Here is a 26,092-nt window from a genome sequence, read left to right on the forward strand (position 1 = left end):
CCCCATACCCCCATCCCGGAACTACAAGCATCAGATATGTTCACTAACAAACGAACGAGAATACCCGCAGCAATGGGTGCAACCACCTCAGCACGCTCTAGGAGCTGCTAACACTCAATAAGAACAAAGCATAATTGTACCACATTACAGTTAGTTACTAGGTTGACTAGTCAATCAGCAAAGGTTCCAAGACAAGTCGATAGATGACTCCAAACAGGTATAATGTGACCTATGTACTTATATGTCTGTTGTAATCTAGATGAAAATCTGTATGACACCCAAGGAAATTCTCCAAAACACATAAAGTGTCAAGCTGACTTTCAGTGTCGAACAAATCTGTCTACATAGAACGACCATGTTGCACTTATTGTGATGTTGTGATGTTATACCATGTGAACGATGTCAATTACCAACGTATGCCAGACATATGTAACATGTTCATCCTTTCCCCCCCCCCTTTTTCTCTTCTGTATCCCTTGTTGAGAATCACGACAAAATAAAAATTGTCAAATTGAAAAAAAAAAAAAGAACAGCTTCCTGATAGTAATCTGTTGTGGTTATGGTGCTGGAAGATTTTCCTTTCCTATAGGTGAAAGTCATAATGTGAGCATGGCCATCGCTGCACATGCACATTAGATTTGACTTGCCAACTGACGACGGCAGGGGAGGAACAGAAGCAGAGCCTGAACCAGTGCCAAGGAAAGCTGAAGTCAGTAAATGATAGAACTATAATGCCAGAAAAACAACTGGTACCTCCCTTATCCCCCATGGAGCTGAAGGGGTTAAAAAAAATCCTCTGTGCTGGTTCAGGCTTTGCCTCTACCTGTGCCACTCTCTCATTAGGAGTCCCCCAATGCTTTTCTATTGGGGTTTTAGATGACATTGAAAGTTCTCATGCAACGCATGAGGACGTCCAGCGTCATTTAGGCAACCAAAACGTAGTTAACACTGCAAGGTAATTATTGCAGTTACTCAAAAGCGCCAATACTTACAATTGCAGAATTAAGGGGCCTGGGTCACCGCACTCAGACCACTTCAATGAGCTCAAGTGGTCTGGGTGCCTATAGTATCCCTTTAACCCCTTAAGGACCAAACTTCTGGAATAAAAGGGAATCATGACATGTCACACGTCATGTGTCCTTAAGGGGTTAAAATAAAAAAAATAGCCACAATAGCAAGAAAAAATCTCAATATCAGCTACTTTTTTCTGCTTTCCAATTCTGTTTTCAGTTTACTAAAATGTGGTGTTCAGTAGAGTCAATGGATTTGCCGTTAAATGACCTGCAATTATGTTCTGTGGATAAGACAGGTATGCATATATCTACTTAGACAACTGAATTTCCAGATGGTAAAACTGAAGCTGTATAAAAGATAGGGTGTGCTATTACCCATAGTTGTCTTTGTGACATTCAGTGTATTGATTTTGGTTTTTTCTTTATCCCTTTCCTGCTAATTATTTATTGAACACTTTAGACTCTAAACGTTTTTTTCAAACCTTGGATCCTTCAAAAGAATGAATGGGGACAGAATGACAAGTTCTTTTTAAGATGCTGTGCAAATTGTTGTGATCAATTGTCAGGTAATAGTTAGTGTGACAATTCGTACAGTGTACCTGCAAGGACATTTTTTAACATCCAAGCAGCATAAACGTTTGCTTCTATTGAAGTTTAAAATGTTATTTTAGCAATTAAGATCTATTTGGTGCTTGTGTGACCAACTACATTCTCATAAATTGATACTTTAAAGCTATTAAAAACTGCAATATATGAGTGGTTGTTTAATATCTACAATATCATGTTTTCTTTAGAAAATAGTAAGATATTCTATAACAAATATCTTTGGAATCCAGTACATCAGTAGTTTTTGATAAATGTTGCAGTTACATTTTACGAGTTATCCCTAATAATTGTCACAAGCACAGCAAGAACTACTAATTAAGACTGTATATGAATTAAACCAACATCAGGTAAACATGTATAAATTATTTTTTAATATTCTAGTCGTCTCATATGCAAAGCACTTGTAATTGATAACACGTGTAACCAACAGAACATCACTGAGAATTTAAAAAACTCCCACAGATTTGGAAATTCAAGGAAATATGAAAAATACTTCATTTTGTATTAGCATAACCTATGTAGTCGGGGAACATGCTGAGATACCACTGCGGAATATATTTTAATTCTTAATTATCTCTTAAAATGATACCCAGCATACAAAATTGGTAAGAAGCAGCAAACTAAAATTAACCAGCACATCATGACAATTTCAGCAGGCTGCATATTAATAAATTAGTATTAAAGGAGACATTTCACCATAAAAGTTACTCTGACGACTTAATTTTGCTTTATCTCGTTTACTGTGAGCAATAGTTAAAGGGACACTATAGTCACCAGAACAACTACAGCTTATGCCGTTTGTTCTGGTGAGTAGAATCATTCCCTCCAGGCTTTTTTCAGTAAACACGGTCTATACAGACAAAATGCAGTGTTTACATTACAGCCTAGGGATAACTCCACTGGCCACTCAATGAAAACTCTCCAGAACTGCCGTAAAAACACCAATATATTGTTTGTCGTCTTGTATCTGTGTGTGTGTGAAAATGTTTATTCCCCCAAGTGTTAACATTAAAGGGATACTGTAGGACAGGAATACAAAGCTGTATTCCTGGCACTACCAATCCCTCTGCCTCCCCGGTAAAAAAAAAAAAAAAGGCTTAAAAACCCTTTACTTACCTTATCCCAGCGCAGATGTTCCTCGGCGATGGGTCAAAGCTCTGCCCCCTCTTCCTTCCAGTGAAAAGTGGTGTCTAATGCGCATGCGCCACAAATGTTTTCCTATGGGGAAAAGTCTGGCGCTGGAGGTCCTCATGCAGAGCATGGGGACGTCCAGCGTCAGATAACGGACCAAAAGTCTGTTACGATTCTGGAAGGGCCTCCAGTTGCTGTCTGGTAGGCTTAGTGCTGCAGAAGGGACACAGCACCCAGACGACCTCAATGAGCTTAAGTGGTCTGGTTGCCTACAGACCACCAATGCTTTGCCAAAAACAAAGCTCCTTTTTTGGTGGCCTACCACCTTGAACATTAAGATTTTCTTTAAAGACTGAAGGAAGTCTTCCTGAAAAATGGTTTTATACATTTTTATTTTGTGGGCATTGTTCAAATCCACTTGGACAATGAAAATGTAAATCTTTTTAAGAACTGTATATGATATCTTGTCACAGGTCTCATGATAACGGATCAGAACAGAACTTCTATTTACTTTGTGGTGCAGATGTGGTGTGGTGCACAAATACACTACTTAATCTGCTTAGCATTCAGTAGGTCATTGGAGGGGTGGGAATCCAATTACTTTTCAGCAACAACAAAAAAAAGTGCATATTACATGCTTCCTAGATTTGCACTTAGAAAGACTGTGCTGCTACAGTAAACATCACACCTCTCATATAGACTAGACCCACTAAAAGTATTCCTCGGCTATTGAAGAAAAAATTAAAAATAATGTACACACAATTTAAGACAAGAAACAAAAAAAACTGTTTATTTTTCAGACTTTCTACAGAAAAATAAACATAGGTTGACTGTGTACAAGTTTTTACTTTCGTTATATCCTTTCCAAAAACGTAAGGACATGAATTCAGAATACAGTTCCAAGTGCTGCTTAAAAGGTTTCCACAAAGCACCAGAATATGACATAAAGGCAAGCATTGCCAAACAACATATGCTTTCAGGCATCGTCTTCCATGTCCACATCCTTCTGCAATTTCTGAACCATTTTGTCTTCCAACTTCTTGGCCTTTCCTACAAATAAAAATAAATAAAACTTAATGACAGGCTGGGACTGACAGGTTGTGATAAACTGGCTTGTACGATTTACACTACACCAATAAGTATGTTTAAATGTTTAATACGGATTTCTACCCTGGATTAGTGAAATGAAAGTATACCAAATGTGAAGTATAACTGGGAAAGCGTTCACAAATTTCATTTGATGCATGTGCACGCATAAGTACAAGAAAGCTTTAAAATCTGCCTTGCAAGTGTAATGTCAATCAAATAGGAGTCAACTAATGTTCCACATCCCTTTGCGGTGTACTAGAGAAGTTGTGTTATACATAGCTAGAAAAACTTATGGAAAATTATTTCAAGTTTAATGTATGTATTTTACACATAAGCATCTTTGTAAAAAAGTTGCTAGTATAGTGTTTGAATTAAATTGAATTTCCAACCCCAAAAAAGAGACAAATATAAGGCAAAGTAGGGACAACATTATCTTATATGGCTTTGGCAATAATAAAACGTGATGAAAGCAGAATACTAATTTATTTCTGACTAATAGATGCCTACTGTATATTCATGTACTTGCACATGGTCTATCATATCATTCAAAATGTTCCATAGACCCATATTGTTTAATTTTTTAATTTGTGCGACAGGATACATAGCCTTTTACTCTAAGTGCTCATGCAAATTTATGATCAATCTTATAGTCTGTATACTGATACAGCATCAGAAGCAGAGATGCCAATGCCATGCAAGATGGTTACTGGATTTAATAATAAAAAAAATCAACTTACCTGCATGAGGAGCACGAATGAGGTGGATATTTTGTTTGACTTCTTTGATGTCCTGTGCTTTCTGCAGCTCTTTACCCTTTTTCAGTCTACAAGATAATTTTTGAAGGGTATTAATCTCTATTTGAAAATGTCAGCAATTTGAAACTCTGATGTGCATAAAAGAAATAATCAAATGCACTCACCTGTTCACGATAAACCGAGCCTGTCGCTTCCGTTTAATCTCTTCCACTCTCTTCATTGCCTCAACTGCAAACAATTCAAGGAAACAATCATGTTACTGCAAATAGGCATCATCTGTATACTAATGCATTGCACAAAACAAAGCTCTATTATGGATGGCCGGGAAAATACTGACAGCTGATTACAGCAACTTCAAATCAAAAGACCATCAATTACCACTTTACTATACTTGTAGGAATTAAAATCCAAGTGCACAATATAGAGGCACATAAAGAAAACAGGCAGATATATAAATGAAGAAAGGGTTAAAAATAGCCAGGCAATTTTATTTTAGTCATATTGATATATAACCAGCTATACATTTAAATAGAATGCATTATAATCAGTTTAAAGAATGGAAAGAATGAATTGTATTTTATTTTTTAATCAAAGCTGCCACAGCATCCAAGCATTATAGCATATCTTACATTTTTCAGAATTTCATGATATATTGTTTATGAAATACTGATAAGAATGCATTGGGATGTTACTCAATCCAAAAGATACCATAAGATAAAACAGGGACTACTTTGTCTTATGGACAAGAATGAGGTTGGCAAAAAGCAGAGCTCCACCATAAACCTGTGTCCAATCTCAGAGGGATTCAAGTATTGCCTATGCAGGCTAAAATTGAGACTCCAGATTGCAAGTGGCACCCATTTTAACACATTATTTAAATTGCATGAACACGGTTGCAGCATGGACTCAGAGCAACTGGGGGAGTTAGGGATTTTCAGCAACAAGGAAGTATAAATTACTTCTCTGACGTCTGTGGGAAACGGGAAGGTTTTATTGTTGCAGCAATTTTTACAGATCCCTACAGTAACAAGCAACTGTGTGCAGGGAATGAGATGAGGACAATATTGCCAATAAACATAGGCTATTATTGTGGTTAGAATATACCTTTAACTACAGTGAAGTACAATACTAAAACGGTAATGCCTGCTATAACATCTATGAAGCATCAAGCTATGCAGATCAAAATGGCACAATGTGAAACACTTGAGTGCAATTTAGCCCAAATGAAATGTCATTAAAGGGACACTACAGTCAAGTTTAAAAAGTAGCTTTTGGGGGGGGGCGTGGCCGTGCCGCCATGCTGACCGGTCGCATGGTGAAGAGGCTCCGGAGGAACCGGGTCTGTTGGCTAAAATGGGCAACCTGAGATGTCCCCCCGGGATGTCCGGGGGGACATCCCGGTCCACACTGGGAGGACCTCTGGCAGACTAAGGGGCGCCGGGTAAGATGGCGGAGGCGCAACACAACCACGTACCGCTCTGCCGATGGAGCTACACCAGACGCCTAGACGACGCACTGTGCAGAGGACACAGCGACAACTCCAATGCTGACCCCAGACAACCCACCCGCAACGCGCGTTCCCCCTGGATGGGGAGAAGAACCGGAGGGGTTCGATGAACCCATCAACGCATATCACAGCCAACCAAGCCTGTCACTGCCAAAAGGCGACCCGCTGGCACCCGGAAAAGCTCATCATCTGGCTCCATGCAGAACTGCCCTATTAACCTGCCATGGACAGTAAATGCCAATCTATGATCAATCTATACATGCCTAAGGGGGACAACAGATCCACACATGCCACCTAAGAACAGACACTTTTGAAAGAATCATACCTTTCTCCCTCCCCTTCTCCCCTCCGGGTCTCACAAGGACACATGTACTAGTATAGACTGCTCGCTCCCAGTGGCTTCCAATCTAAGCCTGTTCCTCTTAAAATGTTGTTATATTTGCCTTCTTTTCTTTCAATCCAGCATAACCAGACTAGCTTGTAAACCTCACTTCATTCTGCTAACACGTTCAAACTAGAGTCAATCACTCAGTGCCCGGGGCACACGCGTCAGTATAGATAACCTGAGTGCTAAGCTATGGTGATTTTCTCAACCACTGACAAATATCACTCTACTAGTGTTATCCGTTTGTTGTTTGTTATCACACTTTAAAAAATGTGCACAGTTACTCATGCCATACCATTGTATTTACCTGTCTACTAAATTCCTGGTGATAGCTATTGTGGCATGGCCAGAAAAATTTTATCTGTATAATCTATGCACACAAAATATAAAGAATTTATAATTTAAAAAAAAGTAGTTTTGGTGCAGTGTCCCTGTCCTCTAAACCCTGCAATGTAAAACATTGACATACACCTTTGAGAAATTGCAATGTTTACAGTGCGGGGTTGAGTCCACCTTTAGTGACTCCAGTATGCTAAATTCGGTAAAACTAGAAGATGCTTAAATGCGAGTTAAGGGAGCTCTCCGAGCATTAGATGCCCAATGCGCATGGGATGACAAGCCTAATCAATGGCATCATTTAAATTTTAATGCACAGGGAGATATTACAGGCAGATGTGTGTCAGGGGAGATCTTCAGATCCATAAAGAGCATCATTTTTGATTCTGCATCACATTTGTGTTTCACAAGCTGAAGCCATTCTCTTAACATGACTCGATAAAATCCAGTCCAGCTTTATCTGCCCATATATTGAAAAATATGAGCGTAAATATAGTAAATGCAAACTGCAACCCCATATTCCAACAAGTGTGGCAGCACACAACAATAAAATCTATCTTCAAGCATTTAATGAAAAACACATTATAGAGAGCTGAGGTGTTTAAGTGCTTAGTGAGGCCAAGTTTGTTGCATGACCAGATATGAGAGAGTTGTAACTGCACTTCAATTACAATAACGGATTATTCATAATGCATTTATAATGTAAAAAGTTTACCTGTCTTGCTCCACAACTCTCTCTGGTATTTAACAGGTTCATTTCTTCTTTTCTCAAATTCAAAAGCATTGTCCTGTTTCCAACAAAGAGAGAGAATACAATATAGTTGCATTTGTGAGAATAGAATATGATCAACATTGCACTGAAACCTGTGTGGAAGTTGAATGGCTATGAGATCATATTTACAATTCTAAGAATACTATACATTCATTCATACAAGAAAAATTATGTGACAGAACATTTGTGTTCAATTGTACAATGTGTTTTAAAGTGCTACTGCAAGCAAAAACTAGTGTAATAAAATACTTATTTTGGTTTCTTGTTGACAGACGTCACTCCCCGACGCCGGAGAGGTCAGGTTGAGGTAGGACAGAAGAGGCAAGGAAAGTGGGGAGAGGCTCTAAAATGCCATTTTACACAGATTTACAGATGTAATTATTTTACCCACTAATTTGTTGATTGTATTATTGCACTCTTTATTTCACTGTTTATAAAATGTTTGTATTTGCTAGTGTGTAGTAGCTTGACAAAGACCCATTTGTGGGTGGAAACTTGTTCCCCTGATGCCCATCAATGTGCCTATAAAGCATTGGAATGCCTGAATCTTCAATTGGTATCTACATTCTGCGGGGCTGGCCCATGGTCTAATTAAGGCACTCATTTGTCTTATGTGGATTGAGTGCAGTTCCTATTACTTCTTTGTGAAATTTACACAGAACTAGCATTAGCCAGTCTGGAACTATGTTCTGGGCTGGCTCATGATGCTGGCGGAGGTGGAGTTACACCACTCAACTAAAGGGCTGAGGGTTTAATCTCTCTATGTGCAGCATTTCAAAAAGAAAAGCTGCACATACAGACTCTAGACACCATGACCATTCCAAATCAAAGACGTGGTTGTGGTGCTTGGAGAAACCCTTTAATTAGATGTGCCCCATAGATTTAGAATATTGCCTCTACCTTTTTTTTATTCTTTTAAAAAAAAAGCCATTAAATTTACCTTCATTTCAGTTTAGGAACAGTCTCCTCACTGCAGCGATCCTCCTCCTGTGAAGTCATCAATACTGATGACTTCTGTGCAATCAGATGCTACTTATGATGAAACATTGAAGACACATGGTGCATGCATGGCAATAGCAATTTTCCACCAATACAGTGCTTCTCTATGTGGATGTACAAGGTCCAGTATATCCATACTTTGCTTGCAGACACCAAACATATAGATTTCTTAACCAAATTTGTCATCTGTAATCCCTAGCAGATGTCCAAGTGACATATACTAGCATGAATGGAAAATTAAAAATGTAACTGTGCCATGTCACACAAAAGGCACTTTGCCTGGTTCACTGCTTAGTTCCATGCAATGTGTGAACTGGGCATGTGCAGAGAATCAGCAATGTTAATATTTTGCCATAACCATGCTAGTAGTAGCTGCCAGAGTGACAGACACTACAGGTACTTCCTAGTGAAGACTAAGTCTTTACACTCAGCATGATGATGCAGAAATCTGGAAATGTATCAATTTGTTTTGGTGTGGTGCTTTCCACACATGACCTGTAGGACCCCAACACAAACCATTGTACTGACCAAGACATACTTGAAACCGAGAGAAATCTCAATGTATCTTTCCCAGTAAAATATTTTATAAATAAATAAAAATAAGAGAAGCAGCAGGTGCAGAACAGAGACAGTCTAGACAGTCTATCATTTGATAAAAGTGATTAAATATTGCATTTTTTATTTGATGGGAGGAGGAGTTATAGTCTAAAACTACCAAGAAATAACAATAAAAATAAATGCTTATTTTTAATGTTATAATGTTGCTTATACTCACCACAGTCAACTCTTTGCCAGCTGACTTTCTAAAGGCTTTGGTCCATCTGACCTTTCTGGGGTTGCGCTTCTTCTTGAAATTCTTGTGGCATTTTGACCGGCAGAATCGGAACATCTAACAAGACATAGCAATCATCCAAAATAAAAGGGAGAGTTAAATCAAAATGTGCAAAATAAAAATTAGGACATCATGCATGCAGAACTGTAACAGGAACATATAAAAAACATTCTAAATATGGAATTTTAAAGGGACACTATAGTCACCTGAACAACTTTAGCTTAATGAAGCAGTTTTGGTGTATAGAACATGCCCCTGCAGCCTCCACTGCTCAATCCTCTGCCATTTAGGAGTTAAATCCCTTTGTTTATGAACCCTAGTCACACCTCCCTGCATTGAGAATGCTTTCCTATGAGACTGGCTGAATGCGCGCGCGATTGTCCCAGCGCTGGGAAAAAAGATAAGGGATTAACCCCTTCCTCCCCCTTCAGCGCCATGGGAGTGGGACCCTGAGGGTGGGGGTACCCTCAGGGCACTATAGTGGTCCTTTAAGCTGTAATGATTCTCGTGACTACAGTGTCCCTTTAAGAATTTTAGTTTTGCCATTGAAAAACCGGACTAACGTTTTTTTTGCTGGCTCCTAGATTCTAAGAAAATTTGTCAAGACCTGGGTTATACTGTGCCTTTAAAGGAGGGTTGTTGTGCATACATCTTCTCACATACATTTCTAGCCATCAACTTTATTGTTTTTCCTGTACCAAGAAGCTTCGTTCCTCCGCAAATGTAAGATATGAAGGCACAACTTTTGCCACAGCTTGCTGTATGGCACTCACTGGTGTGTTATATTTTCCCAGACATGTCACAACTGCTTGTTGAAATACCATAGACACAAACAGGGGGTTTATAATCTGAACTCCAAATTGTAGTGAACTTAAATTCGAATGGCAGCATTTATAGGCTAAATTAGACACGCTCTGACTATATAGGAGTTGGAGAATTGTTTCAAATCATTTGCTTTAGCTTTCCCAGATTACAATTAAGTGAATTAACCACAATAAAAGCTTTCCCCTTATATACAAATATATATATATAAAAAATATTTAAATATAATCTATATATCCTTGTACACGGCTGCAAAATTTGTTGGCGCTTTATAATTATATAGAGAGACTTCCATGGATACTCAAATCAGGTTTTACCTATAGAGCAAGTATAACTAGTAGTTGGCACACCAGAAGGTTTGGACTGCATTTCCCATGATGCTCAGTTACTGGTGTCTACGGCTAGCACTATAATAGAGTCTGGATAATGCGAGCTTTGTTACCTTTAACATTATCAATAAATAGCTGACTTTCTATCCCCGCCCTGTGTGTTCCTCTATGTATATCCCCCTCCCCCCGCCTGGTATCAGGAGCTCTGGGCCTCCCCCCGCCCGGTACCAGGGGGCTGCGGGCCGGCCCTCACCTTGCTGTCATTCCTTACGAACATCATGCCGTGGCCCGGGTAGATGGGGGCCGAACAGAAGTAACACTTCTCGACGCGCATGGTGGCGGCTCCCCCGGAGACAGACCACAGCTGAGAGCACGCAGCCTGAAAGGAAGTGACACGCGCGGGATCACCGAGACTTCCGCCACAAACACAGACAGACAGAGGAAAGTGCTGTGCAGCGAATGGATTAACAGCGCCATCTGCTGACCGGCGGCGGCGGCAGGAAAGCCCCGGAACGTCTGAAGATCTGCGCCATCTACTGGCAGATCACGGCAGTGCACTGCAGAAAATAGGTGTAGTGCAGTATAAACTGTCCATGGAATAAACAACTAATGTAATCCGCAAAGAGTTTGTGTCCTAAACGAAGAGATTTAATTTTTTTTTCTAAAATGCAGATGTTTAAGGGTTTATTACGTCTTTTAAACATTTTGTGCGCCTTTTACTGTAACCACAACAACTTAGAAACATAGAATGTGACGGCAGATAAGAACCATTTGGCCCATCTAGTCTGCCCAATTTTCTAAATACTTTAATTAGTCCCTGGCCTTATTTTATAGCTAGGATAGCCTTATGCCTATCCCACGCATACTTAAACTCCCTCACTGTGTTAACCTCTGCCACTTCCAACTCACTTCGAGCAGTTTACGGGTTAATTCACGTGAAGAATTAAATAGCCCAATTTACCTGCATAACAGCGGAACCTCATTGTCGATTCTAGTATTATTATAGATGCCGGATGGCTCTAGGACACCCGTATATAGTTAATTTTACTTGTTTTTATTTTGGCTCATAAAGTTCACGCTACTTTCTTGCTTGTAGGTCATATGAACATTGATGATATATTGTATCTGCCACCTTCCTAGTGTGGGCAGCCATTTTGAGTGATTCAGGAGAAGATTAAATGGATCCTCGTAATTGTGAGATGAAAATAGTTTTTTTTTGTTTTTATTAGTTTCTCGGCCACAGTGGAGTGCAATATTTGCAGAGATATTTACTAAAGTGGGAATTCAAAGTTAATTTCAAATTTGAGGCCTACGTTGCCAAACTGAACGCATATGTGACTTAGAGAATGTTCCCAGTTTGGCTATTTTGACCTTAAGATTGAAATTCACTTTGAATTCTTACTTTAGTGAATAACCCTGTAATATGTTTTTTTTTTTTTTTTCTTGTAGTAACTGAAAGCTGTCTGGCTGTATGCTGCGTGCTTATACATTCCCCACACCTTATCCTTGAAAAGCCATGCAACTATCTCCCTTTCCTGTCCCCAACATGACACTCACACACGGCGCCCGGAGCTTTTTCACAATCCATGGAGAGCAATAGCATTGAAGGAGGGTTTAAGGTTCTATAGCATCATACAACCATCCCGTTTATCCCTTTTCCTCCATAAAACATGTAAACTTGTGTTAAAATGGCCTAGTGGTTATGCTGCACAGAGTCTATAGAGTTCACTGCCACTGTCTCTCAGTTTAATAGCAACATGTTTAAGAATGGTTTCATATAAATCAAGGGTCTTTCCGGTGCCAAGGGGTTGCACCCACCTGAGCCGCATTGATAATTCTGAACGCTTCACATTATCACTGTCAATTCTGTCTAGGCAGGCTGAGAGTGCCCACTTTCATGGTTCATAAGCTGAGGGATAGTTTCATCCTCTTTTTTTTTTTTACTGTTTATAGATTTTGTCATTGAACAGTACATTATCAATCAGCATCCAACAGTGACATGATATATATGGTACATTTGTGTAGGTACTCCATAATGATCCGGTGATGGACATGTGCGATGGTTTTACAGAGTTACCCAGTTCTATGTAGCTGAGGATCTTGGATGCATGGTGATGCAGTACATGTAATGAGAGGAACTTCACAAAATGAGTCAAACTTAAACGAAAATACAACCTAATCAAAAATCAACTTACGAAAACATGGTCCACATTATGTCTATATGGAAGCTTAACTCAGACAATTTTATTTTTTTATTTTTTTTGTAATTCTATATTTTTTTTGTAATTCTGAGTTTTATTTTCCAAAGTGAAAGTTACAGATTGTAGGTGCAAATAATTCTACAAGTTAACAAGTAGTAAAAAGGAAACATTTTACAGACAGTTGTGATATGTGTCCGAATATAAACATCAGGTGCTATATGGTAACAGGTGGGCTCGCAGGCCAGCTATGATGACGGACGCGCAGGTCCCATATGATGTCGCCCTGTGTGGGTGTGGCGATTACCGATACTTAATACCTATACGTAGAAAATAGAGTATTGTGCGTTTCTAGTTTCGATGACCAGAGTAAGCTCCACAGTCTTGAATCTGTTTCGGGTGTAAAGCTAGTAGGGACCAAGAAGTATGCAAGCTTAGTAATTCGTAGGTCATGTATGTGGTCGGTCTCGTAGTGCCTGGTAACCTCAGTGGTGTATCGTACCTGTTGTACTGCACTCCTCTAGACTCACAAATATAGGTGTACTTGTGTACTGTCTGTGTATGGGTTCGTGGCTTAACTCAGATTAAGGTGTATATGGGTGCTATACTTTCACTAACATGAAGAAGAAAATAAAAATCTCACATGTAATCTCAGGAACCCTTTTATCTTTAGGAGGAGTTTGGAAAAATTTGATCCAAGGTGGCTCTTCCACTGCTCTCAAACTGCAGTTTTATCAACTTTGCAATGTGTATGTGCTAGATTTACTCTTTTATTTTATTTTATTATTCACACGTTAGCAACTCCAGACCTAACCCGGACTCTCTTCCCTATCAGCCACTCTGCCTCTCTCTGACAGCTTGTACCAAGATGTGCGATTCCTAGGTTTTTGTTGGACACTTATAAACTCAGCATTGTGTTGGATAGGGAAAGCTGCCCACTGAGCAAGATGTGCAATATGTCTGCTTCCCAGTGTAACTCAATTAATCATGGCCACAATATGAAAAGGCCTGTCTGTTATTATTAATCAATTTACATTGGGCACACATTTAGTCCACAATATGCAGGAAAGCATTTCCAATCCCTGCCCAACACAATTCAGAACCTGCACCAGGGCTGTGGAGTCAAACGTTTTGTGTATCGACTCCACAAAAATCTGTGCCCCACAAAAACTCTGACTGGCAACTCTTTCTTCTTCTGAATCAGCAATGAAAGCCCATAATGGTCTCAGAATGTAGCTGAATTGCGCATAGCATATTCAAAATGTGAATCTAGACAGCCCACCCTCCCAACGATAAAGGTCAGTGGGACAGTTGTGTGAGATATTTTGTTGACAGATTGGCCTTAATGGAGCCCCAGCCTTGAACGTGTGGAGTTTACAGTGCTGTGAGGATAATGATTTAGCTTTTATCCCACGTGTAGCCTGCCATAAGAACTTGCTGTATATTGCACTGTCACATTGTACCCTACATTCAGTTTCCTTTCATAGAACGTCTATAACACAGGTCAGGTCTGTTTCAAAGGTTGAATTTGGAAGCAACAACTACCAATCAGAGTGCTTGTAGCCACACAAAACATTTTAGTGACTCATTACAGAGAAACCCCACATTTTTACTGTCAAGTACAGGGACTGCAATGCTTTTCTTGTTCTTTGCCCCTTGCTATCACTTCTTCAATTTGTTTTTCCTTTCCTATTAATCAATAGGAAAAAATAATAATTTTATCAGTTGTGGAAACAGATGGAAGATACCTTCTATTTTAATCTGTACAATGTCCCTAAATAATAAATGCTGAATGGGACAGTCCAATCAACATAACTTCATCTAAATTAAGTGGTTATTGTGCCAGGAGGCCCCCAGACACACTCTTACCTTAAGGGAACTTCACAAAATGAGTCAAATTTAAACGAAAATACAACCTAATCAAAAATCAACTTACGAAAACATGGTCCACATTATGTCAATATAGAAGCTTAACTCAGATTAAGGTGTATATGGGTGCTATACTTTCACTAACATGAAGAAGAAAATAAAAATCTCACATGTAATCTCAGGAACCCTTTTATCTTTAGGAGGAGTTTGGAAAAATTTGATCCAAGGTGGCTCTTCCACTGCTCTCAAACCATTCTCAAACGGTTTGACCCCAAAGGTTGCCTCCAGCACCGATATCCAGGTTCCCCAGGAGGCATTCAGCTTCTGAATCTCAGTTACAGGAAGCACAGAGTGCCGCTGGTTGGCTAGAGTCAGTTGATGATCTAAGCCAAGCATGTCAAACATGCGGCCCACAATGAGTATCTTTGCGGCCCAGGGTCAGACTGGCCTACTGGGATACCGTGACATTTCCCAGAAGGCTGCCTGCCCTGGGGCCGCTTTGTGCTGTGGCCCTCCGATTGGCCACAGCATGTGGCCTGAAAGACTGCTTAAGGTAGGGGAAGAGGGATGTGGAGGAACCTTCCTGTAGTTTGGTCTATTAAATGGGAGGGGGTGTGGCAGGAGGGCAGTGTATTAAAGTGGTTGGAGGGAGGGTAGTGTATTAAATTGGGGGGGGGGCAATGTATTAAATTGGATGAGGCAATGTATTAAATTAGAATGGTGGGAGGGGGGACAGTGTATTAACCCCTTAAGGACCAAACTTCTAGAATAAAAGGGAATCATGACATGTCACACATGTCATGTGTCCTTAAGGGGTTAAAGTGGGGGTGTGGAGCCGTGAGAGGCTGTGTATTAGATTGGGGTAAGTAACTTGAAGTGAAGCTTTTGAGTAAATTATATATATATTTTAGGGGTGCACCGAAATTCCGGCAGCCGAAAGTATCGGCCGAAAATGGACCTAATCCATTTCGGCCGATATTGGCAAATATCGGCAGAAAATAGGGCAGTCAGGCTGGCGGGCGCGCGAGGGAGCACTCTCCCCTGAGTGCTTCCTCTTCAGCTCCCTCGCGCGCCGCAATGATACCGGAGCCGGAAGATGACGTCATCTTCCGGCGCTGGTATCAGTACGCGGCGCGCGAGGGAGCTGAAGAGGAAGCACTCAGGGGAGAGTGCTCCCTCGCGCGCCCGCCAGCCTGACCGCCCGCCGGGTGACCGGCCCCCCAGGAGCCCAGCAGCACCACTGGACCCCAGGGAATCCCCTCAGCACTCCAAAAGGTAAGGAGGCTGGGGGGATTAAATAAAAAAAAAAGCGTTAGTGTGTGAGTGTGTGTGTTAGTGTGAGTGTGTGTGTTAGTGAGTGTGTGTGTTAGTGTTACTGTTACTGTGAGTGTGTGTTAGTGTGTGTGTGTGTGTTAGTGTTACAGTGTGTGTGTTAGTGTTACTGTGTGTGTTAGTGTTACTGTGTGTGTGTTAGTGTGAGTGTTAGTGTTACTGTTGATACCGGAGAAACTGACGGAAGCCAAGCACAGAGAGATGGACACAGGTTTCTTCAGGAAGGAAGAGATTCTTTATTGGATCACCGATCGGGACTCAGAGGGACTAATGTCACCAAAATACAGCAAGTTCTGAGCCCCGGACAATAGTGCAGGCTCCTTATATAGGCACATAACTCCTCCCATATTAAGCTCCACCCGCACATTCTCTTGACCAATCAATACAAATAAGAATTGTAGGAGGAGGGGAATACTACATCCTGTATTCTTGCACATGCTCCGTACACTACTGATCGTATCTTGCCTCGTGCAACCAACTGATCGATACGTCAGCATATGCACGTACACATGCCACGTGGTAATCTCGGCCTACTAAATTTATTTTTACCGAGATTCCACCACATTCCCCCCTTTGATGCCTCTTGATATTTCACAATTACTTGAGGCATCACTTAACCTTAGTTTGCATACACCGCAAGTTACCATGAACCAGATCAGACTTATCTATGATGTGAATCTTCAACACTCATCTTCCTGCATTGGTTCTCCCTGATCTAGAGCCTTATATTTATAAATTGCCATTATCTGTGCAGCAGCCTTCCTCTCTGCTATATTTTCTATCAGGCTTTGCACAGACCTAACTACTAAGGGTATAAGACATGGCAGGAGTAGACACAACATTAAAATCAGTAGGACTCCACCTACCACTGCCTTAAGCCCTCCAAACCACTCATACCAACTACCAAACCAACTACTTGGATTATACCCTTTCCATACCTGAGTAGGCACATGCGCTAGTTTAACCATATGGCTAGTAAGCTCAGCTATTGCTTGCCCTTCGTCATCTATTTGAAGACAGCAATTGCTCAGGTTATACTTCCCACATACACCTCCCTCTACTGCCAAAAGGTAATCCAAAGCTAATCTATTTTGGTATACTGCTGTCCTCATCCTGGTATTGTGCTTCGCTAGAAGATTGAGCGCTTGTGATGTCTCGTTAGTAATGATCTCAACCACTGCCTGTAATCTTATAATACGGTTGAGCATATAAATTGGGGTTCTATAACCAAAGGTACCATCCTCTGCCCACGTGGCTGGCCCATAGTAATCTATAATACGCCATTCATCATCTTCCCAGGCGCCTATCTCTATGGGTCCCCTTTTCTTCCTATGAATCACATCATACACTTTAACACCTAAAGTCTCACCTGTTTCGATAGGTAACAAGAAGAAGGATGGTTTGAGCATACCCAACACACATGCCCCTTCCCAGTCCTGTGGCAACTCCGAATAGGCTTTCTTACCACAGATCCAGTACAAATTTGCTGGGGCTCTCCAGTTAGATGTGATGGATAGATCAAACCACACGTCCTTTAAATTGGCATATCTAGCAAACGGGTTAGATGGTTCTGAGACATTTGAAGCCGACCACCAAGTTGTATTCTTTGTATCATCATCATAAGCTTTTTGCCCTAGACAAGTTAATTCTCCTACAGAAGTATTATACATCATTCCTTTCCTCGCTATGCAAACATAACCTATGATGGAGGTCTTTAATCTCCACTCAGATTTACCTCTAACACTCATATGATAATCGGCTTGTGAAGATATTAATTGGTCAACTGCCTCAGAACCGGACATTACCTCCTTTGCTTCCCAAGGCCATTGGTCTCCCATGTTAGTACCTCCACACACATAGCAGTTGGTAACATTAAGACTACCGGCAATACTTTCGGCTAAATCAATGAACAGGTTTTTAGCATTATGGGGGATCTTATTATCTATGCTCATCTCTTCATAAAAGGAATGGTATACTTGATGAGTTTGGGAGGATACCGTATCAGTCTATATCCCTATAAACAATACTGTCCCAGGATCTAAACCCATCCCATATATTTGGAACCCAAATAAATTACCATATTTATCTAAGAACTTGTTGGGGTTATTTATAAGTATATGGACTGGATTGCATTCCATAGACTTACAATATGGACTGGTAGGCAACTTAGTCACAATCATGTCCTTGTCTACTGTCTGTCCCCAAGTTGCCCACCCCACACAAGACCAATATGGGCAAAAGTTATAATCTCTATTTGGGCATCTAGGACTCACATACTTATTTTTACTACTGGGACAAATATATTTATCGTTAGACCCATACGTTCTCTCCCATCTAAGATCCCCACATACATTCCACGGCTTTCTACCACTTGATATCACTTTACACGCATCAAATAGCAGAACACCTGAAGAATATACGGATTCTAATACCGTCTAATTAATTAGGGTCCCCTGAGGATCTCCATTCCTGAGAGTCAACCAAATTGTACGGGGTTGATACTCTGGACTGAAGCACTTAGGTTCTCCTACTCCTAAATGGCACACACTATATTCTATATTTAAGTATCTACATCTTGATACATCTCCTTTACACTCGTATCGCGAATGCCAAATTAGGGTCTGGGAAATATGGTTACCTGTTCTTGTAGTCTTAATGCATACCTCACAGCTAGGAGTGTCGGTACCTCTACCTTCCTGAATATAAAAATACACATAGAAAAACATTATCAGAAACACATCTTTCGTCGTCATCCTCAGTCTTCGTCTGTGCGAAGGCACCTCAGCTTCCAGGATGTAAGGGCTGCAGGGAATGGAGTTCTGCTCGTCTTCACAGGGGTCCCTTCGAGACTTTTCCTGACTTATACACTCATTGGTGAGCGGACAGGCTTTATTATGGCCTTCTCACTCACTTACCAAATCTCTGAAACAATAAAATTTGTAATCCACAAGGTTCCTCGTCACTCCGACTGAGTCGTGCGCTTTAACCGGATCTTGCAGGGATTCTCTGGATCTGCTGTAGCTTGCCAAGAATCGACTGCTGCTGGTTTAACCCTGGAGTGATGTATCCACGGAGTCACTTCGGCTACTTTTATCGCTGTAGGGGTAGACAAAAGAACAACATAAGGACCTCTCCACTTGGGCCCTAACGGTACATTATTCCACTCTTTAATCCACACTTGGTCTCCTGGGTGGTAACTATGAACTGGGGGATAAATATTCACAGGTAATCTATCTTGTACCCATTTCTGTACCTCCTCCATAGTCTTACCCAACTCTACAACCTGCTGCCGGGTAATTCCTTCTCCCAACTGACTCAAATCCCCCCTTAAGTTACCAAGTACGGGAGGTGGTCGCCCATACATGATTTCAAAAGGAGAGAGGCCCATCCTTCTGGTAGGTGTACTGCGGATTCGCAATAGAGCTATGGGCAAGAGAACGTTCCACTTAAGTTGGGTTTCCTGACACATTTTAGCCAACTGATTCTTAATAGTTCTATTCATTCTCTCTACCTTACCAGAACTCTGGGGTCTATATGCCGTATGAAGCCTCCACTTTATACCAAGCATATGAGTCAGTTGTTGTAAGCACTGATGAACAAAAGCTGGACCATTGTCCGATCCTATAGAGCAGGGTAGTCCATATCGGGGTATTATTTCTCGTAGCAGGAATCTCACAACTTCTCCTGCTTTTTCTGTACGAGTAGGACATGCTTCTACCCAGCCTGAATAGGTGCACACAACTACCAGTAGGTAGCGATGTCCACCAGATTTAGGCATTACTGTATAGTCAATTTGTAGATCGGACATGGGGAGTCCCCCCATAAACTGGACTCCTGGTGGCTTTACTGGTCCTTGCCTTGCATTATTTTTAGCACACGTTACACATCTTCGTACAATGGCCTGAGTCAAGTTGGACAATCTTGGTATGTAGAAATGTTTTCTGAGAGATTCTTCTGTGCTGTCTCTCCCAGAATGTGTCCCGTTGTGATAGTTTTGGACAATTTCTACCGCTAGTGATGCTGGAATGACTATTCTTCCATCTTCTAACTGATACCATTTGTTCTCCAAATACTTTCCAGGTTCAGTCTTTAACCACTCCTCTTCTTGAGCTGTATAAACTGGAGTCCATTGAGACAGTGGAGTTGGTATAAGAGCAGCTATATGCCCCACATACTCCTGTCTTCCCGATTCAGCGGCACGCTTAGCTGTACTATCTGCCATCCGATTTCCTTTGGTTACATCACCATCTCCTCTCAGATGCGCTCGACAATGTATAATACCGACTTCTTTCGGCTCCCACACTGCTTCCAGTAGTTGTAGGATTTCAGCTGCGTACTTGATTTCTTTGCCTTCTGAATTCAATAGTCCTCTTTCTTTATACAAAGCTCCGTGGGCATGAGTGGTTAAAAACGCATATTTGGAGTCCGTGTAGATGTTCACTCTTAAACCTTCAGCCAATTGTAACGCTCGTGTCAGTGCTATCAATTCTGCCTTTTGTGCTGATGTTCCTTTTGCCAGTGGCCGAGCTTCTATCACCTTGTCTATCGTTGTTACTGCATATCCTGCATAGCGGATCCCTTCTTTCACATAACTACTGCCGTCGGTGTAATATTGAACATCGGGGTTCTGGATGGGAAAATCACGAAGATCTGGTCTACTTGAAAATACTTCATCCATTACTTCCAAACAATCATGTTGACTTTCAGTAGGTTGCGGCAGAAGGGTAGCTGGATTTAAGGTATTTACAGTCTCTAAATGCACTCTTGGGTTTTCACACAACATTGCTTGATACTTGGTCATACGGCTGTTACTAAACCAATGATTTCCTTTGTAATCCAACAACGTCTGTACTGCATGTGGGACTCGTACATAAAGTTCTTGACCCAGAGTGAGTTTATCGGCTTCAGCTACTAGCAGGGCGGTTGCAGCTTCGGCTCTTAGACAAGGTGGAAGTCCGCTGGCCACTGCATCCAGTTGCTTAGACATGTAGGCAACAGGTCTTTGCCATGATCCCAAGTACTGTGTCAATACTCCCACAGCCATTCTTCTTTGCTCATGTACATACAGGTAGAATGGTCGTGTGTGATCGGGCAGGCCTAATGCTGGGGCACTCATCAAAGCCTTCTTCACATCTTCAAATGCCGTTTGCTGTTCTTGAGTCCATAAGAAGGGGTCGTGCTCTGTACCTTTGATAGCTGCATACAGAGGTTTTGCCAGTATCGCGTAGCTGGGAATCCATATCCTACAGAAGCCTGCTGCCCCCAAGAATTCTCGCACTTGTCTTCTATTCTTGGGTATCGGTATTTGACATACAGCCTCTTTTCTCTCTGGCCCCATAATTCTTTGACCTTCAGAGATATGGAATCCCAGATATTTGACAGTTGGCAAACACAACTGAGCCTTCTTTCTAGACACCTTGTATCCTGCCTTCCAGAGAATGTGTAGTAGATCGTGCGTTGCTTGCTGACATATTTCCTTTGTAACTGCTGCTATCAACAAGTCATCTACATATTGTAACAATACACACTCTCCTGGGATGGACTCGAAATCCAGTAGATCTTGACTTAGAGCTGACCCAAATAGGGTAGGTGAATTTTTAAACCCTTGGGGCAGTCTTGTCCAGGTCATTTGGCGTTTTGAGCCCGTCACAGCGTTTTCCCATTGGAAAGCGAAGATACATTGGCTTTCTGCGGCAATTCGGAGGCAAAAGAAGGCATCTTTGAGGTCTAAGACTATAAATAAGTAGCCCCGCCCGGAATTAAAGCAAGCAGGTTATATGGATTGGGTACAACTGGATGTATGCTAACAACCGCATCATTGACTGCTCTCAAGTCCTGCACAGGTCGATACTCATCTGTACCGGGCTTTTGAACAGGCAGCAATGGGGTGTTCCAGGGGGAAGTACAGAATTTTAGGATACCATACCGTATGAACTTATCCAGATAAGATTGGATGTTCTTCTTAGCCTTCTGCGGGATGTGATATTGTCTTAGGCTCACTGGATAAACCCCAAGTTTTAGTTCGATTTTAATAGGTGGAATATTGCGGGCCAGTCCTGGTGGGTTGTTCTCTGCCCAAACTCCTGGTATGTTGAATAAGGATTTATCACTCCTAGGGTTTTGGATAGTCAATGCTGTATAAAGTCGCCACTCTTCTTCCTTTGGTACGGATAATGTCATAATACCTGAAGGTCCATTAAACTTAAGGATGTTGTTCCATTTGGTAGGAACGTAATCTGCGCTTGTAATTTAGATAGCATATCACGTCCCAGCAATTGGACTGGACATTCAGGCATGTAAAGGAATTGATGTTTTACTACGTGGCCTCCCAATGTACAGAGTCGACTTTTAAGAACCGGTTTTGCAGCACTTCTTCCAGTTGCTCCTATTACAGTAATAGTTCTTCCAGATGGAGGAGCAACTAGGTTAGTCACCACCGAATGTTCAGCACCAGTGTCGATCATGAACGCACTCCTTTTTCCCCCTATTGATACATCGACCATAGGCTCCGCTCGACCAAGGGGGATGGAGCCCGGTCAGTATCAATAGTCCTCCATGACCGTGTCAGCCAATCCTACAAAGTCCCTACCTTCTCTATCGCTGAACCTTTGCGCTGCTGGATAGTACCTATCTTCCCTTACACTTCCTCTGTTCCCATTACTTCCTCTATTACCATTGCTCCCTCCGGGGCCTCCTCTACCTCTCGCTCTGCCTCTAAAGTTTCCGTAACCTGCCCTGGGTAGGTCTCTCTCGTACTGCTCTCTTTGCGGACACTCGTTTCTCCAATGCCCTTCTTCCTTGCAATACGCGCACTGATTCCTACTCAAAGGCTCCCTATTCCATCTACTATCGCCTCTATCTGTCCCCCGTCTATCTACGCCTGCGATCGCTACCGCTAGCATATCTGCCTTTCTACGCATCTTGCGCTCTTCCTCTTTCTTTGTCTCTGTTTCCCTGTTCATGTACACTTTATTCGCTACCTCCATTAGTTGGGTGATAGACATACCTGCAAACCCTTCTAACTTCTGCAGCTTGCGCTTAATGTCTCCGTAAGCTTGGCTGACAAAGGCGGAGTTTACCATTCGGGAATTATCAGCGTCTTCCGGATTAAAGGGGGTATACAAGCGGTATGCCTCCAATAATCGGTCATAAAAGACACTGGGCGCTTCATCACTTTTCTGAATCACCTCAACTGTCTTCGACATATTAATAGCTTTCTTTCCTCCGGCTTTCATGCCAGCAATTATAGCGTCTCTATAGGCTTTTAGCTGAACCATATCTGCGCCATTAACATTCCAGTCGGGATCGGTGTTAGGGTAATGTGTTGCGGCCCATGCTGCTGGATTGGCTTGATTTAAAGTACGGGCTTCATCCTCTAGCGCTTTAATGGCCGCTTGGTTAATCCTTGTCCTTTCCTCATTATTGAACAATGTCATTAATAACTGCTGGCAATCAGCCCATGTCGCATTATGTGTCTGAACTATCGAGGTGAACAGATCGGTCATAGCTTGTGGTTTCTCAGTGTACGAGGAGTTGTGGGTCTTCCAATTCAAGAGATCGGTAGTCGTGAACGGGACATATACGAAGACTGGGTCAGCATATGCCATTTGACCTGCGGCATCGAGATAGGCTGACCCAGGATTCAGACGAAGGGGCATCTGGTAATGTTTGAGTTGTTGGGTACCGGTCAGTTGTCGGGTTAGTATAGGGCTACGTGAAGGGGCGTCGGTTAGAGGTTCCAGTCGGGGGGTAATAAGGCATGAGGATGTGGGAGCTTGATTTTGGGAAAAGTTGGTAAATAGAATACTCCCAGCCGAGCTAGAAGAAGCTTGACCGGAAGTTTGAAGTGGCGCCAAATCAGGATATTCAGATCTAACGGGGGTTGGTTCTGGTTCCGGAAGGGAAGGTTTAATACGAGGGGGGGTGGATTCTGTACTGGAGGAGGAAGCGGAAGTGGATGGGGGCAATGAGGGGAGGGGTATAGAACTTCCTGCACTCGCGTCACCTCTTCCTATAGGGAAGTAAGGGGGCAGCAAAGGGATCTCGGACTCAGGGGGCATGTCCAAAATGGGCCTAACCATAGCCCTAGTGGACAAACAAGTCCTGGCCCCCATGAGGTGACATTGCTCCTCGTGGCATATCTGAATCCATCTTGGCGAGTCGTTTACGGCCTGTCTCCAACAATCAATATATGGAAACTGTCCGTAAAGTTCAGGCCTACCTGATACAGCCACGTGTACACGCTGTACCAGAGTTGGATCCAAACTACCACGTGGCGGCCATGCCGCAACCAAAGTAGGCCACTCCCTAGTGCACAAAGTAACCAAACGTACAGGAGACATTTTAACCCCAAAATCACATGTTTTAAATCCCTTTTTAAAATTCTTTACCATACAACCTAAGGGATCCAAAATCGTTGACTCCGACGCGCCCATACTTATCAATGGAACGTCGTTGACAACGAATACTATACACACGTTCTATTCAACAGTCACACCCGTTTCCTTCGGCAACAGCACCACGTGGTACGGTTACCAAGTGAAACGTACACAATAACACAATAAACACTCAGGGAATTCCCGTACACACACAGCTGTTACACCAGTCACTAGATAATCAATATTATGCCCTTTGGCGAAACTATACAGTCACCCACGCTATAATTCTCTATATATGAATTACCCGTCTATAACACACCCCAGTAACATCGTCTTTTACAAACAGCGGTTACAGTACGGTTAGCATAGGTCAAAGCACAATTTAAGGTCACAATACAATTATTAGTGGTTATGGTGTTAAACATGCAATGGACGACAATGATTAGTACTTATATACAGTGTCAGTAAATATACAGGGTTATGGTACCGTGCACTATGATACAGCAACACACTATTAACACTCTCGCTAGACGGCTGAGCTCGCGCTATCTAACAAGATATACACTTTACTAACAATCTTTAACACATATACAATCCCAACTAAACTATTGGCCAGTACCTTGAATGGACTACCTAAAACTATTTACACCCGTTTTGGTTAGCCACACTGCCCAAGCACCACATATAGCGAACTAGAGGGCGGAATTTACAACAGAACCCTCTTAGTCTATTTACTCTATCAAAAATCTAGTGGGTTCCAAATTTACACGCCTTCCCACTTAGCCAAGATAGGTTGAGATCTAGCGAACCGAATTTACACAGGCGCCGCTTAGTCTCCCGGTCCCTCCGACCTAGCGAACGTAATATACACCCTAGAACGCTAGTCTAGACAAGACACCGGTGTCCGGCTAGGGCTATTTACACAGGACCCCGCCTGACACCAAATCCAACGGTCTTACTAAAGAGCGTTCGATTGAGCGGTGCGCCTTCGCTCCTTCCCTCCGACAGAGGGGGCAGATTCCATACACAGATTTAAACCCCTTTTGGGCCTACCGCACAATCGGTATACCCCTAGTGGGTCCGCCGTCTAAAACAGCGGTCGTCTTACCTCCTCGTTCCTGAACCTGAGTTCACACTCATCGACGGGGACACCCCAGCACTTCTTACGTAGAGGCCGATGATCTCCTGGACAACAGACCAGTGGCGCCGAGACGAAGGGAGGTCCACGCAGAAGTTCAGGGGTGCAGCCGTAGAGAACGTGGGCAAAGATAGACCGTCTCACGCCTCTGCCTCTCAGCTACCGTTGAACAATGAGCTTCCCGGCCAATGCACCAAATGATACCGGAGAAACTGACGGAAGCCAAGCACAGAGAGATGGACACAGGTTTCTTCAGGAAGGAAGAGATTCTTTATTGGATCACCGATCGGGACTCAGAGGGACTAATGTCACCAAAATACAGCAAGTTCTGAGCCCCGGACAATAGTGCAGGCTCCTTATATAGGCACATAACTCCTCCCATATTAAGCTCCACCCGCACATTCTCTTGACCAATCAATACAAATAAGAATTAACTTCCTGCTTGACCGCATGGCCTGTCCAGCACAATGGAGGAGGGGAATACTACATCCTGTATTCTTGCACATGCTCCGTACACTACTGATCGTATTTTGCCTCGTGCAACCAACTGATCGATACGTCAGCATATGCACGTACACATGCCACGTGGTAATCTCGGCCT

The 26,092-nt window shown here is 42.2% G+C and overlaps 1 protein-coding gene across 1 annotated transcript; it reads right to left on the reverse strand.

The window, feature by feature from the left end:
• Positions 1 to 3,512: 3,512 nt before the first annotated feature.
• RSL24D1 (ribosomal L24 domain containing 1) lies at positions 3,513 to 10,972 on the reverse strand. The gene is made up of 6 exons (XM_063445699.1): positions 10,830 to 10,972; positions 9,369 to 9,482; positions 7,538 to 7,610; positions 4,759 to 4,822; positions 4,577 to 4,662; positions 3,513 to 3,800 (listed from the first exon to the last, which is right to left on the reverse strand). Exons 1-6 carry the CDS (start codon positions 10,908 to 10,910, stop codon positions 3,727 to 3,729), a joined length of 492 nt encoding a protein of 163 aa, XP_063301769.1. The 5' UTR covers positions 10,911 to 10,972; the 3' UTR covers positions 3,513 to 3,726.
• Between the last annotated feature and the right edge of the window lie 15,120 nt (positions 10,973 to 26,092).

This window comes from Pelobates fuscus, chromosome 3, assembly GCF_036172605.1.
Source record: "Pelobates fuscus isolate aPelFus1 chromosome 3, aPelFus1.pri, whole genome shotgun sequence".
Classification (NCBI taxonomy): domain Eukaryota; kingdom Metazoa; phylum Chordata; class Amphibia; order Anura; family Pelobatidae; genus Pelobates; species Pelobates fuscus.

Bases quoted from the DNA above. Each gene is read 5' to 3' on its own strand.
- RSL24D1 (XM_063445699.1), bottom strand. From the start codon at position 10,910: ATGCGCGTCGAGAAGTGTTACTTCTGTTCGGCCCCCATCTACCCGGGC. The intron at 4,823-7,537 runs GTAAACTTTTTA...AATTGTTTGCAG, and splicing joins AGAGTTGTGGAGCAAGACAG to TTGAGGCAATGAAGAGAGTG. The intron at 4,663-4,758 runs GTGAGTGCATTT...ATTATCTTGTAG, and splicing joins GCTCGGTTTATCGTGAACAG to ACTGAAAAAGGGTAAAGAGC.